Source organism: Metopolophium dirhodum, chromosome 6, assembly GCF_019925205.1.
Source record: "Metopolophium dirhodum isolate CAU chromosome 6, ASM1992520v1, whole genome shotgun sequence".
NCBI classification, from domain to species: Eukaryota; Metazoa; Arthropoda; class Insecta; order Hemiptera; family Aphididae; genus Metopolophium; species Metopolophium dirhodum.
In genome coordinates, this window is record NC_083565.1 from 33919682 (window position 1) to 33936693 (window position 17012).

The 17012-nt window shown below is 30.4% G+C and overlaps 1 protein-coding gene across 1 annotated transcript; it reads left to right on the forward strand.

The window, feature by feature from the left end:
* Positions 1 to 2475: 2475 nt before the first annotated feature.
* LOC132947718 (zinc finger protein OZF-like) lies at positions 2476 to 16348 on the forward strand. Its single transcript, XM_061017975.1, has 3 exons — positions 2476 to 2543; positions 2721 to 2858; positions 14914 to 16348. The coding sequence occupies exons 1-3, from the start codon at positions 2497 to 2499 to the stop codon at positions 16346 to 16348; spliced, it is 1620 nt and encodes a 539-aa protein (XP_060873958.1). The 5' UTR covers positions 2476 to 2496.
* The last annotated feature ends 664 nt before the right edge of the window (positions 16349 to 17012 follow it).

A 17012-nucleotide genomic window follows, 5' to 3' on the forward strand; every position in this document is an offset into this window, starting at 1 on the left:
CCCAACGTCAGGTCTGCAATCCACCGCAGGTGGATTGCCTACTTGATATGCTGTAGCACATTGTCCGCGATCCGACGAATTCGGATTGCCTACCTAGTTGGCTAATTGGATGTTAATCGATTTTGACTTGAGATGACTGACTTGCTAGACAATCCAACTCGGGTTTTGACTTTACACTTTTTACATAAGAAAGAGCCACCGGACATGCCACTCTATCCGCTGCAGGTGGATTGCTTATTTTTGTTTTGTCTTAGATGGGTAATGACTGATTTGCTGGACACTCTAACATGCAGATTTTCGAATTAACATTTTCTTACACGTACAAAAAAAGCACCGGACATACGCTGGGGGGTAGTATCATCATTGAATTGCCGGTTTTCATGGGTCATGGGAGATTTCTAGACACTGAATCTTGACTTTCAAACGTTCCCACCTTCGAAACGAGACCGCCAAAGAGCCAGGCCATATCAGAAATTCTTATCACCTTCTAATGTGTAAGTGCGACATTTATAATTCGAATGTGTCTCCAAAATCGGTACTCACTTACAACTAACATGGTCAAGGGGTCTAACTATTTTTTCGTTTATTCACCTATCTACGCAACTAACGGGGTCCGCAATCCACCGCAGGTGGATTGCATACCTGGTGATATACGCTTCGCATATAGTCCGCGATCCGACGCAGTCGGATCGCCTACCTATGTGATTTTATAACTGATAGCTAGACATTGATAAACCTATCGACTCTACACTTTTTAACAATGTTAACAACCAAAAGCAGCGGAGAAATGGGAGATGATCCTGGAGATCGTATCCAGCCTATCCATTTACAACGTTCGTGACGGATTGCTAGACGCTCAAACTTTTAAACATTCCCGCCAAAGCGCCAAGCCTTATCTCCAATCCATATCACTAATCCTTATCAGAAATCCTAAACTTTCGTCTTACAGCTTTTGTGACTTTTATAATTCCAACGACATTGTCTCCAAAATTGGTACCCACTCTCAGCGAGTCCAACTTTCCCAGAGTTTCACTTAGAGCTAGTTTCAATATATTTTCTATATGATTGCTCTTACAATAACATACTTACAAATCTTCAAATTTCAATATATTTTCTATATGATTGCTCTTACGATAACATACTTACAAATCTTCAAACATGAAATAAAATACAATTGTTTAAAACTAATTTACTAAAGCTAATTTTACAATTATTGTTTTACATTGAGAAATTAATCTTTAAGTATACAAAATGTTAACTTAATCTTAAACAAAAAATCGTTTACCTACACAAGTACATATTGAATATTGATATTATTAAAAATAAATAGGTAGTGGTTCAATGTAGTAATACAAAGTGAAAATTAGATAACGTTTTCCACTACACCGCACTGACTGCGACAGTGCATATTTTTATGTTCCATCGGCAAAATTAATTAGCACTGAGTGGACCTTTTTATGTTTCACCTCGATGCCCTCGCCTGTTTTTTGCACTCTGTTCAGTGATAATTGCACGAGCTCCTGGAGCTCGTGCGCCTTATCATTATCATGATAAGTACCAAAGTACTCGTCAAATATTTTATTATTTTTATAGATCGGTGATAAGAGTTGATTTTGTGTTTCATCTACACTTGCAACAGACTGAACCCAGGACGATTATCTGTGACTTATAATATTAGTGCAACCTATGTGCAACAAAGTAAAATTTAGACAGTGACATTAGTATAATTAGTATTGTTGCGTGTACCAGTCTTACTGGAGATGGTGACAGGATAGGATGGTAGAAGCGTCAAATGATCAAAAATTTGTAGTTCGATGTATTATTTATTAAAATTGTAAAAAGACAAGTTAAATTTACACTGGTTAGCTATTCAAATTAACTACAAATACTAGTGTCTTAGAAAATAAGCAATTGCTCGAATATTCTCCAAGTTCGAAATACGCCGTTAACGAAAATAATCTAAGTCCAAAGAGAAATAGTGATTACCAAAATCGAAGAGGTACAGGAGTGCGTACGTACGGTGGCAATATCACGTCTTTCACGTCTGAATAATGGGCTGCTTCCAGGGCTCCTATATAGTCCTATCTAGATTTAATAAAGAGAGGGGTCTTTACTAGATCCCTGTTGGACTGCGTCGTTGATTCTCACAGTCCACAGGGCCTGTCAGTCAAAAGTGGACAATTAGTGACTATTTCGTAGTGCGAACACTGACCTATGACTCAGGGTTGCAGATGTGCCTTTGGTCGATTCAGGGTACCGTTATAATAAGTCAGTATACCCACAAAGCTGTAAAATATTAAATACTGAGTCATTATCAGATTTTAAATACATCTCAGTGTATTAATTTCTTTTATGGCTGTCTAAAGAAAAATTGTACAAAACAATAGGTGATAGTGCACATCCTATCACAATTAAATGACAGGTTTGACATAAAAAGTACCAATTGTAATGGTTTATGTTCACAGTAACCGAAAAACAATAAAGAGGACAATCAGTATGGAACCGTTAAGAACAGATATTAGTGACTGCTCAATAAATTCAAAGTGAGTAAATACATATACATAAATACATAATTAGTGTAGCAATACAAAATATAATTTTAACCTACATTTTAAATAATAAAACCAGGTGTTTTAATAATGTATGTATTATTCAATTTGTACATAGTATCTAATTTATACATTTTTTATCTACCTAATAATAAAAATTCATTTTTTTAGGCATGATCAAGCATTTAATAGAATAATTAAGCAAGAAAATATTATTGTCACTGATGATCAAGCATTTGATGGAGTTATTAAACAGGAATATTTTGATCAAACAGAACACAGCAATGATAGTCACTTATTAAAAATTGGGTAAGAATTTACTTTACCTCTTAGTTTCTATGATAAGCTATGATAACAAACATTTTTTGTTTTATTATAAATAAAGAACTATAGTTCTTTACTATAATTATAGCCAGTTTTTGTGTCAAGGACTATAGTATAGTATAATTATACCTTCATGTATAGTCTCAGTGTTTATTTGTCGTAATAATGTAATACAATTAAAAATATTTGTGTGTACCACCATAAATTTATTCATCTAACAAAAACATGGTGTACATTAGCTATAGACATTAATTATAAGTGCATCTGTGACACATCGTCTTTACTCAATATTAGGATAAGCTGACCCACACCAGCTCGTGGATGCACAGCTTCACAGAAAAACCCATATATTTATAATAAGTCACTTTTAAATACTGTGAACTACCCCTTCAACAATCTAATCAGTATGTTAACTGTTTAGGTACTATTTAGTGTTTACTGTGTCTAGTAATATTTAAAATTATTAATTTAAAAATAGAATAATATAAATTGTGTAAAAAAAATAATTGGGACAATGTCCAAGTTAACCTTATTGGGCACTAATTGATCCATACTCAACTAGAAATTTAAGTCTGAGCATGCCTATTATTAAATACCTATGTTTAACAAAATAATATTCAGTGATCATTTTTTTAAATAAAAATATTTTTCAACCGTACATTTTATTAGATATAACTTTTATTATATTTGACAATAGAATAAGATAGAAAATTATAACGGCGATTGTAAACTGCGTCCAAGGTACAGGTAAACACAAAATCACACATGTAAACTGCACTTGAGTTTTTAACAAGTGTAAAAAGGTAACATGTAAACTTCGCCCGGGTAAAAATTTAAAAATTAAAGAGCTATATTTTTGCAAAAGTTAATAAAATTACAATTTCTTATTTATACTTGGTTCATTACAGCCATATTATAATATGAATAGTTAATGAAGTTAAATAAAAAATAAAAAAAAATATATAATTTTAAAAAGTACAATATTAGGACAAATAATAACATCTCTTATTTGTACTTGGTTCATTACAGCCATATTATAATATGAATAGTTAATGAAATTAAATTAAAAATGAAAAAAAATATATAATTTTAAAAAGTACAATATTAGGACTAATAATAACATATTGTTGATACATACTCATCAATTGGAGTTTGGCCACTATTATATTTATTTATTATATTTCGTAATTTTTCGCGTTTTTTTTGGTTTTAGAATTTTGGTATTTAAAGGGTTGATTAATACTATTTAATTTAATACACGTTTCTATTTGAATTTCTTTTAATTTTTCTATAAACATGAAAATATTTAAATGAGTTGTATAAAAGCTAGAATTAAAGTGAGAATGAAATGACTCGCATGCATTGGTGGTTAAAGTTGGCTCTGCTGATTATCGAGTCCATATTTCAGGTGTATACTGAACTTCTTCACTTATATATACAATATACATCTACCAAATAATCAGCAAATCGTGTCACTCTCTTGTCGTCAGGCTTTGATTCCATTAAGTAATTAACAAAATATTCAGATGGTGCATAATCTTTGGTTGCCTTGAGTTTCGCAATACCAGTCAAGAATTGTTCTGAAAGTTTTGGTCACTTAATGATTCATGGCTATGGTTTATATTTTGTTCAGTGATTCTATTGTCATCACTTACTGTTTTTAAAAATGCTGTGCAAGTTTTGAGTGTACATCGCCACTTAAACTCACCTGAACTTAGAGGCCGATTTATTTTACAAAATTTAAATTTTGAAATTATTTTCAAGCTCTTTTTGCGCTGTGATACGAATTGTTCGGCCATCATGACTTCACTGATTAAAGTGAATACGATAGGTACTAGCAGACCTATGCCGGATGTAGTGATAATTATCTATTATCGTATACCTCAATAGTTATTCGATAACGTATTGGTATTTTTATACATTTTGATCGAAAAAAAAAAAAACAATCATAGATTTACTTTAATAAGTTAAGAGTTTTGTATAATTTACAAACGAGGCGCAACTTACATTATACCTTTTTAACAAAAATAACGATTTGGGCACAGTTTACAAAAAAAAAGGTCATTTGGGCACAGTTTACGTATGCCCAATTATAATAATACAATTTGGGGGTTTGATATTTAACTACTTCCTCAACTACATCAAGCGACACCTCTGTACTGTCATCAGTAGAGGGGGGAATTATTTTCTAATTCATATATTTTTGAGACTATGCAGTCAGACAAAGGTTTGAAATCATTACAAATCGTGAAATGTTTAAATCGATAACTGTCATTATTTTTGAATCGGTATTTGAAAATATTTCACAATAAAATAATATTAGATTATAATATATGGATTAATATTATGGTTTTTGATTTTTTTATGTTTATTCGTGCTGTTTGTCTACTGTTTGGATCCATGATATTTACAATTTATTGCTTCGTCCATTAACCATATTAAAATTAATATTTAGTTATAAATACAATTTATTTAAAATTAAATTTGATATTTGCTACTTTTGTCATTTTTATAATTTAAACAACAATTTTAAAATGATGTATTGTAGGTTTATTGTTAAAAATGTTACATGATGACACTTGATTTTAGAATTCTTGTCCGAAGCTTGTTACCAATATGAGCTGCATCTTGTAAATAAATTATTTTTGGTTAAGCATCTACTACAATGGATTCAATTTGCATTGCATGAGATTTTATGTCGTGTTAGAACAGACTCATTAAAACAGAAAATAAAAAAAATTAATATTTATTAAGCTAAACTATAAAAAATCAATTTTAATTTTATTTTGTGGTAGCAGCACATGGTAGCAGCTGAACTATTTACACATTGTTTGGCCCTAATGCACCAAACATGTAGGTAATTTACGCTTGTATTAAGTACACTCATGTAACACTAGATTTAAAGATACATTCAATGCAGAAAACAATAATAAAACAATTCTCCCGGTAATATTTTAATGTCCTTGGGGAATAGTTTAAATATTGATATTTTTAATTTTAAAAAGCGGGTAAATAAATATGGTCTGCTGTCCATTAGGTGTCTAGAGCAGCGTTTCTTAAAATGTCTTAAACTGGGTTTCCGCGGACATTAGATTTTTAACTACCAATAATGGAAACAATGTTTTTGGAAGTGGAAAGACTTATGCTTCTAAATTAATACAATCACCAACATGGCTCGAACATAGCTAATGAATTAATAATTACAACAGCTACTCTTCGTCCGTCACATATATATTCTTGAAATTGGTGTTGTTAAAGATTTAGGAAATTTAAAATATGTAGACTTGCCATGCATTATTCTGATATGATGGAGCATTTACAATACAATTTTCTAGATAATATTAAGGTAGTTGTTGAAATATTTTTTATAATTTTTTTAATAGAACAAATTCCATTAAAAATCATATTATTTTATTTTTAAATACATTTGTTATAGTTTTTAATTAATTCTAAACACAAAATATGTCCACATAATAATTATAGGTGGATCATTATAATCTTTAAATTTGATATTGTTATAATAAAGATTATCATCACCTAAATAATGTACAAGTTATTTAGGAGGAGAACTCGTATCAAATGAATTCAAATATATTTTTTTATTTTATTTTTTCCTTGCAACTAAATTTGAACCGTTTTGAGTAAAAATATTTAAATTTAATATTCAAAATTCATTAAACCAAGTTTCTATAGGTAATTTATCTTTCATGAAACAACCTCTGAAGTTTTTTATATTATTCCCTAATTGTATTACTTCAAAATTTCTTACGACTCAATATTTGTATTTTTTTTTACTCTAGAAAGTTTTATAACAATCGGGACAATTTTTAATGTTTTTTTTTAAAATGTTGTTATTCCAAAATTATTCATTTCTTTGACTTTCAGTTTTTTTTTTTATTATGATTTTTCTTTAATCCATAACCTTGTAATGTTTGAATAATTTTTTTCCATTTATCCTTTATTATGTTTTTCTGTTTCTTCTTCTACTGCTTTTTTGTGTTTATAATTATTAACAGTGTAGACAGTTGCACTTACACCTCCAACTAACTCAACAGGTGCACCTGTCCCTGCCAAAATGAATGGTAAAAATTCACTTTTTTATCTTTAATTTGTGTATTTCGAATCTCTAACCTTACTCCAGATTATTTTAGCGTTTTTTTTTTAATTCATCTATTTGAATTTGATCTAAACAATAAATATTTTCTGCTTTATATATTTTATTATTTTCAAGTTAAAATGTCACATTAGTTTTTAGATTCTGAGTGAAGCGATAAATTGTCGCGGTCCTGTGAGGAGTCGCGAGGATGAGGTGGTACGGGGTCTTTTGACCACGTGAACAAAAAAAAAAACACAAAAAAAATATAAATACGAAACGACGGGTGTTGTTTATTTTGTAGCGTTTTTATGAGAGAAAACTTAAAAAAAACAAGCAACAGGCAACGGAGAAACAAAATTCTACGCAAGAACTGTAAAGGAAAAAAAAAACAAAAAAAAGAGAACAACGGTGATGGGTGGTGCAACGGTCTCGGCCGCGGGTTGAACCTCTTTTCTCGGTCGTCGAAAAACTAGTGACATTACAATCCGGTTCACCCAACGGCCGGCCGACGGTTCACAGCGCGGGTGTCGCGCGCCGGCGTCGTCCGTCGTCGATTGGCGGTTTGTTTAAGAAGCGTAGCGCGGCTTTCCGCGTAAAAGGCTATTTGAATTCAAACAGCTATTACGCGGGACCGCGTCAAAATGTATTAATTTTACAATGAAGTGTGTTTTTTTTTTATTTTTTTTTTGTGTCTCATCACCTTTTAGGACAGTAAAAGTGCTTGGATTTTCTTGAACAGTAACTTTTCTGATAGGAAAGTAAATCTAGTTGGTACTTTGTGGGGTCAAAAGTAAAAATTTCCCAGTAGTTTTCAAAAGCGACATGCAAAACAAAAGAAAAATAAAGGAAAAACGGGAATTTTTACGCAAAATCTGTTTTTGGTGCAACTCTAAAACGAATGACCATGGGTACATGCAATTTTGACTGAATGTTTATATTAGCATTTTCTATACACCATAACATTTTCCAAATATGTTGACTTATTTTGAGCTGTTTACGGACATTTTCAGTTTTTTTTTCTACAAATATCAATACAATTTTATTTGTTGGGTAAAAAAGCTTGAAAATGTAATACAAGGCTCCTACTATATTGTTACAATGACAATTGAAAAATATTCAAAATCCTTAGTCACAGTTTTTATTTATAAGCATTTAAAGTTCAAATATTGACAAAATACGAAAAAATCACGAAAATTATTAAATTATTTTGAGTTGAGAATTCATAAAAATTTTTCTTTTTCAATCTAAGATTTGAAAATGTAATACAAGATTATCCATAAGTTTATCTACCTTTATCAAAAAAAAAAAAATGTCTACAAGAAAGTCAAATTACATTTTTTTGAGCCTTTGAAATTCATATTTTTACAACATTTGATACCTATTCACTCGATTTCTCGTGTAACGATTTTCTTATTTTGTTGTAATTAAAAAACGTATGACTGTAGATACTTGAAAATTTTACTGAATGTCTGTATTAGCATTTTCTATACACGATAAAATTTTGAAAATAATTTGACTCATTGAGCTGTTCAAGGACATAGTCAGTTCTCAATTTTTTAGTTTTTTTTTCTATAAATATCAATAAAATTTTATTTGTTGGATAAAAAGTGTGAAAATTTAATATAAGGCTCCTGACATATCGTTCTAATAGCAGTTGAAAAATATTAAAAATACATAGGCACAATTATTTTTTATAAGCATTTAAAGTTCAGATTTTGACAAAATTTATCAAATTTAGGTTAATAGGTTATATATAAATTACTTTATTCACAATAATATCATCAAATATACTTAGTACTTAATATCATAGGCTGACTAACCGTTTTCGCTCAGAATTGTTTTTCTTATACAATGATATTTTATCGTTGAATTCAAATTTACACCAACCATTACAGTTACCAACTTGTAACCTACTGTACAGCAGAGCGACATCCACTTACCCACCTTTTTTTTTATGAACTTCTTGTAATTTTTAATTTGGTTTTATTTAATTTAAAATAATACATTTTATTATATAATATATTTAATTTAACTCATTCCAAAATATAGTTTTCCTTTCATTGCATATGTAGTTAAAATAGCTAGACATTTCTCATTCATAGAACTATGTGGATCATTCCATATTTCCATTGCTTTTTGTTCTGAAATTTTATCAGCAGTATGTCTTGTTTTAAAGTTTTTATAAACAAATCATGTTCTTTTGCAAGCTTTGTCTAATTTGTTGATTTGTTTTTTTATTTTTATCTAATTTGTAAATGGTCCTACAAAATTATATCCAGTCCAATGCATTCTCATAAAAATTAACTATTCAAAAGATCATTAACAAACTCTGATCCTTTTACAATTTTCTTTGGTAAATATGAAACATATTATAATAAATATACAGCCCCCTTTTCAGGAATGTCAATTAAGTTTCCCATGTTTGTGTTACCAAGTTTTTCATTGTGAAAACTATTATTTCCCACTCTTTCTTCTGTGGCCGAAAAATATAATCTTTCTATTAATAGTTTTATATTATAAATACAATAGAATTCACTACGATCATTTATATATTTCATTAACCATCTTTTTTATTTTTTTTGAAATTGTTGAAATCTAGTTACTGTGCCGGAAGCAGGACCATGATATGAGGTAGAATTTCAGGTTGTTTAATAAATGTAGACTCGATTGAAAGTTAAAGTTTGTGTTTTAAGTAAACATTCTTGTTTTTCCTAAAATATTTTTTTCCCTTACACATGATAACTACCGGGAGCTTTAAATGTGATTTTCAAATGCACCAGCTAGAACACTTTCCCATCCGAAAAGATACTGAAGGTAAAATTCAAAATTGATTTCGACTTCTATAAGTATCGTATACGCATAAGACACAAAAAAAAAAAAAAAACACATCATCGTAAAATCAATATTTTATTCATCGATCCGCTCAGAATCTAAAATTAAAGTTAAATAAATTACACTTTTAACTTTTCAATTAATTTTGTGCTAGAAAGAATCACCGAATCTAACATTTTGTATTTCTATCCAATTCGCCTAATTATCCCTGAACTTGATAATAGTAACTTTACTATGGTCCGCATTTAATTCCATTTACCATTTTCATTGAGATGATAGAAGGATAACTGAAATTAAATATTTTCATTTTAAGAACATTTTACGTGCCTAATTGAATTATTGCTTAGTTTTCCTACTTAGTGCGGTACTTATTTTCGGCTTTTATAAGTTTTTATTTGATTAATATTCAATATTGATTATTGAAAATTACCAACTAGCATATTGTATTTGTTTAAAATCCTTAATAGTAAAAAAAACGGGTAAGTGGATGTCGCTCTGCTGTACAGCAGGTTACAAGTGTGTCAATGTAATGGATGGTGTTAAATTTGAATTCAATGATATAATATCATTGTATAAGATAAACAACTCTGAGCGAAGACGATCAGTCAGCCTATGATATTACTAAGTATATTTGATGATATTATTGTGAATGAAGTAACCTATAAACGTTTATTATTAACCTAATATATATAACCTATTTATGTGGAACCTTGTTTTACATTTTCAATCCTTAGATATAAAAGTTGAACATTTTCTAAATTTTTAAATACAAAATAATTATTAATTTTTGTTAAAATTCGAATTTTAAATGCTTTATACACTTTTACTCACTGGCGATTATAATCTACCATATTTTATTTCATAGTAAAATGCTATCATTTACATGGCCTATGCTTCCGCTCAAAATCTATCTCTGAATACACATCAATTCCTGAACGAATTGCTCTCCATGGGTTCTCCAACATTATTATATATTTAACTGCCACAACTCACTTCTTGACTTCGTCTTCTCAAATTTTGGCTGCATAACTGTAAGCCAAGCTCTTGCCACAGCCGTCACGGCTGACATTACCACCTTCCGCTCTCTCTCATATTCAATCATCCCACTAATGCATATCACTCCACTCCTCTAAAATAATTTTATAATTTTAACAAAGCAGATTACCAACATATCACTAATTTCCTTAGTTCTTTCAATTGGAAACTTACCTTTCTATCATACTCCTTGACGATACCATGTCAGTCTTCCTTGACGCTCTTCACTCTTCAATTTTATCCTTCGTTCCTAAAATGTCTTTTCGCCCATCCACCTTTCCTCAATGGTTTACTTCTGGGCTCAAAGAGTATTTGCTAAGTCTTGCGCTAATACCAAATTCGTATCATGAATGAAAGGGTCCAACTAAAATGTGTCCGTCACACTGCTTATAAATTACATGTACCCTGACCGCCTCACGTGATTACACCCCTATCCAATCTCCTTTTTTTTAGAAATTTTAGCAGATCGTCGTCACTAGGCAAATTTATCCTTCTTTTCTAATCTCCTTTCCTCTATAATTGACTGCCCAGAACTACTATCTCGTATTTCTTTCAATGTCCCCTCCCGTCGTACACACTCTTTTGTTCCATTTCATATTCCAATCTCATCATCAAACTACTATCTCTACTCTCCAATTATTCGCCCTATGCGGATTTCCAATAACGACCCCTCTTTTTCCCTTTAATATTTGAGCCAAGTTTCCTTAATGCATTTTATTTTTATTTTTATTTGCTTTTGCTTTATCGTATTTACTATCATTACTTAAATTGTATTGCATTCAGTTATTAATATATTTGAACTTATTATTAAGTCATTCAAAATATCTTTATATACTTCATATAAGTAGTCCCGAGCCCGGCATAAGTTCCTTTCAAAGAAATGTTATGATAACTACATCAAACAAGTTGAAACGTCTTTTTGTAACAATCCCAAATCTTTTTGGGATTTTGTGCGAAAAAATAAAAAAACGTTCCAACTTGCCTACTGCTGTCAATTTGAATGGTATTTCCAGTACCGATAGAAATACTATTTGCGAGCTTTTTTCTAAACATTTTAGTTCCATTTTTTCCCCATTAAGCTTAAATGTTGATTCCTGTGGTCCAGCTGGATTACCATACGATATTCCTTCTTCGTGTAATATTAGTCTAACTGATGTCGAGTCAAGCCTAGTCAACCTACTTCTTACTAAATCGGTCGGTTCGGATGGGCTCTCAGGTTTTTTTTATTTTTAACCTTAGGTCTGTTTTGTGTTTTACACTATTTCTTATTTATAGTAAATCATTGTCTGAAGGTGTCTTTCCTGATATTTGGAAGATCAGTTCGGTTACTCCGATATTTAAGTTAGTATGTCATAAATTACAGGCCAATCAGTATTATCACTCACCTTGCCAAACTTCTTGAATCATTAGTTTTGAAGTCCATACATAAAATTAAAGCCCATTAATAAAATTATTTTCCATGAACAACACGGTTTTCGCCCTGGGCGTTCTGTTACAACTTGTAATTTAAGTTTTACAGAGTACATTTTTGAGGCCTTCAGTAAGCATTCACAGGTTGATTCCGTTTATTTGGACTTCGCAAAGGCCTTCGAACCATCGTACATTGTTGAGCGTTCTGTTAAATCTTGGCTTTGATGAGCCTCTATTATCGTGGTTCAGTTCCTATTTGTCTGAGAGGAGACAGGTTGTCAAGATCAATAACCTCTGGTGTACCTCGAGGTGGGCATCACCCGTTCTTTTTGCACTCTTTGTTAATGGCATCAAATATGTGATACAGCACAGCGAACTTCTGTTGTTCGCTGATGAAATTAAACTTTTTCTCCGTATTGGAACCGCTGATGATTGTACACTCTTACAACATGATCTTGATTGTGTCGCTCATTGGGCCCGGGGACTAGGGGACTTGGAGCTTAGTATCCCTAAATGTCATATCATAACCTACACTCGTTCCAATGAGCACGTCATGTTTACATACACTAAAGCAGCCAGGTGACTAGGTTATGGACCTTGGTATTACTTTTGATCGATCGCTTACTTTTCGTACACATATTGAGAAAGTTAATTATAAGGCTTTGAAGCTTCTCGATTTTGTGAAAAGAATTTTAGCTGAATTTAAACTGTCCAGCTCTCTTAAGATGTTATATTCCTCTTTTGTTCAGTCTGTGTTGGAGAATGGGGTAATTATTTGGGATCCGTGAATATTCGATGGTAGTAGTCAACTGGAAAGAGTTCAGCGTAAATTTTTGAAATTTGCCGCTTTCGAATTACGCATTGAGTGCGCACCTCACGAGTACTAAACTTATAAATGGTGAAGTCGATTCCCTTGCCCTCATATATAAGCTTGATTTCAGGGTTCCAATTTTTTATTCCAGATATGCTTTCCTTTCCCAATTCCTTTTATTCGCTGTAACTATCTAACAAATCGTCGTATTGTCCGTTTGATGGAACTGGCCAATGAGGACCCACTATTCCTTAGTACTTAGCATTAAATTATTGTCTGTTTGTTTTTTATATTTTTATATTTGTAATTTTTGTAAATTTGTGGAACTTTCTCTTAGTTATTATGTATACTATACAATGTAAATGAGCACGTCCCCTATTCAATAAATATTGTTTTGGGCCCCGGCCTGTATAGTGAAATAAATAATTAAAAATAAATTATACTAATCTAAACTATTTAAAACGTTATATTAATACGTATATAGGAGATCAAACAATCCTACGAAAAGTAGGTACTCCAGTCACTTAAGTTAACGTAAATAACGCGATACATAAACTAAAAAATCTATTTAATCTTAATGAGAATATTATTTTTTATTTATTTTAAAAAATGATTGGGTTGGAAATATAAATCGAATAATTTGTGCGCATTATTTATTGGTTGATATTTATAAGCAAACAGGAACTTTAATTAATAAAAAGGTCGTGACTAGTGCACTAGTGCACATAACATAGTGTTCTAAACGACCATCCGCAAAATAATTATGTACCGATCCTTGGCGCACAACGCCATCTCTTGTATATTTTTCACTTTTACCAGAATGGCCTCTTAATAAATTTATTTATAAATTATTTATAATCCACGCTACTATGTCTTGGGAAATTATAAACTCAAATTTTTTTTATGCTGGCAATAAAATGTTAAATTCTTTCTTTTTCTAAAGTTTTGACCACTTATAGAGTACACAGTGTACATTTTTGATCCAGTTTTTCAGACAGTGGTATCTTTCCAAACTTTTCCATTCGAATCCGTCTATTTCTCTTACAACCTAAATGGAATCCTTTTAAATTACACAGTTATAAAAAATATCCTTCCATGACAAATAAATTACTTTAATGTAATTTATTTTTCAGTTAATGGTAGACAAACTGTTGACGACTCAGTATTATATTTTTGAATATATTTTATATAATAAAATATTTATGAATTCTTCTTCAAAATAATTTTTTTTTAAGTTTCATTCATAATCACTTGTAAGCAGCTTTATAATAAATTCTCAAGTTTTTATTAAAACTGAGCAAATTATTTTTTAATGATAAAAAACTAATAAAAAAAGTGATATGCCTAAAATAAATAGCTCTAAAACATTTATAACATTTTGTATTCTAAGACATTACTAATTATTTCATATTTACGAAATCCATTTAGTCAAAAACTGGTTTTTTCGTAAAAATTCCCGGTTTTCCTAAATTTTTTTCTTGGTCTTATCGAAATACAAGAAATTTTAATTTGTTACACCTCAAAAGTAACAAATAACCATTAGATTCACATTGACACCAAAAAATATAATGAAGTTCATAGATTAACATTATTTTGACTACTTATCGTGTAAAAATATACAAACAATTATTCTATAAATATTATAAAATGATGTATACATATTATCAAAATATAAAAGTTTCTGTCCACGAGTAAATTTGGTATAATGTTTTGAAAAACATACTATAAAAACTGGGGGTCATGAGGTATACCTTAAATTTATTATTAAAATCTACATAATATTATGTTGTTATATTTATTTTCCTTTATTTGATAAAGGTTAACATATTTTTAAAATTATTATTTTATTTTTTTAGAACTCAAACTGAAGATAATGTTATAACTGATATAAAAGAGGAAATAATTGTGATTGACATTGCTGAATTTAAAGGTTCAGTAATTGTCAACCAAAGCAAATCCTTAGAACACATAAATCATATGCAATCGGATTTGACATCAAACAACGATAAAAGGACACATACTGGTGTGAAGAAGCATACATGTGATAGCTGTGATAAAGCTTTTTATCGCAAAGAAAATTTGATAAGACATTTAAGGACACATAATGGTAAAAAGCCATATAATTGTGAAATCTGTGATAAAGCATTTACTCAAAAATCAAATTTGACGTTTCATTCAAGAATACATACCGGTGAAATGCCATATAACTGTGAAATCTGCGATAAAGCATTTTCTCGAAAATCCTATTTAACGAAACATTCAAGGATACATACCGGTGTAAAGCCATGCAAATGTAAAATCTGTTATAAAGCTTTTGCTCGCAATGATAATTTAATAACACATTTAAGGACACATACGGGTGAAAAGCCATTTCAATGTGAAATCTGTGATAAAGAATTTTCTCAAAAATCCTATTTAACGAAACATTCAAGGACACATACCGGTGTAAAGCCATGCAAATGTAAAATCTGTGATAAAGCTTTTGCTCGCAATGATAATTTGATGAATCATTTAAGGTCACATACCGGTGAAACGCCATATAAATGTGAAATCTGTGATAAAGCATTTTCTCGAAAACCATATTTAACGATTCATTTAAGGACACATGCCGGTGAAAAGCCATGCAAATGTGAAATCTGTGATAAAGCATTTTCTCCCATAGAAAATTTGATAAGACATTTAAGGACACATAATGGTGAAAAGCCATATAAATGTGAAATCTGTGATAAAGCATTTTCTCGCAAAGAAAATTTGATAAGACATTTAAGGACACATAATGGTGAAAAGCCATATAAATGTGAAATCTGTGATAAAGCCTTTTCTCAAAAATCAAGTTTGACAACTCATTTAAGAATACATACCGGTGAGATGCCACATAACTGTAAAATCTGTGATAAAGCCTTTTCTCAAAAATCAAGTTTGACGACTCATTCAATGACACATACCGGTGTAAAGTCATGCAAATGTAAAATCTGTGATAAAGCTTTTGCTCGCAATGATCATTTAATAATACATTTAAGGACACATACCGGTGAAACGCCATATAAATGTAAAATCTGTGATACAGCCTTTTCTCACAAAAACAATTTGATAAAGCATATTATAATGACGCATAACGAAAAAAATCAGTATCAATGTGAAGTCTGTGATAAAGATTTTTCTCACAAACCAACTTTGATAAAGCATATAAGGTCGCATAACGGAATAAAGCGGTATCAATGTGAAATATGTGATAAGACTTTTAAAAGGATAACTAATTTAAAAAGCCATATTATGACACTTCATTTCTAATATACGAAAATGCTGATCAACTAGTTTAATTTTTAAATTTTTTAAATAGTTTGTTTTATCTAATTTATTATTGCTTAAAAAGTTATTCACTCTTGAATCCACTGGTTATTGTTTTTTAATTCCTGTAGTTATAATTTTATTTCTTCCCTTTAAGGGGGTCAGAGTGGGTGCGTTTTTTTGTACAAAAACTTGTCTTACAGGAAAAGCTCTCACGGCCTGTAAAATAGTCAGATTTTGTAAATTTTGACTATTTTGACTAAATTACTAGTTTTCCGAAAATGTAGGTGGGGATACAAATTTTTTTTTGGGTTTCCCATCGGTACAAGAAAGATCTGACGTTAATTGTGTTTTTTTACTATTTTTTTTGGCTTCTTTTAAAGAGTCTGAAATATCGTCCCCCCCGATCATGATACAAAGTTTTTTATTTATTGGTAATACTGCTACATAAGGTTACACCACAGCTGTCTCAATCAACATTCGCCAAACATCCTGCACCAGCACCTACGCAATGTGAGACGTAGATTATTCTAATATTTATAGGAAATTAAATAATTTATATGAAACAAAAAGGCACGATATATAAAAAGTATTTTCAATTATTAAAATAATATTAAGGTTTACAATAAATATTTCTAGTCTGAAATATATAATAGTATATTATGTA

Excerpts from the sequence above, each read along its gene's own strand:
- LOC132947718 (XM_061017975.1), top strand. The coding sequence starts at position 2,497 with ATGGAACCGTTAAGAACAGATATTAGTGACTGCTCAATAAATTCAAA. Across the intron at positions 2,544-2,720 it reads GACTGCTCAATAAATTCAAA|GCATGATCAAGCATTTAATA; the intron begins GTGAGTAAATAC and ends TCATTTTTTTAG. Across the intron at positions 2,859-14,913 it reads AGTCACTTATTAAAAATTGG|AACTCAAACTGAAGATAATG; the intron begins GTAAGAATTTAC and ends TTATTTTTTTAG.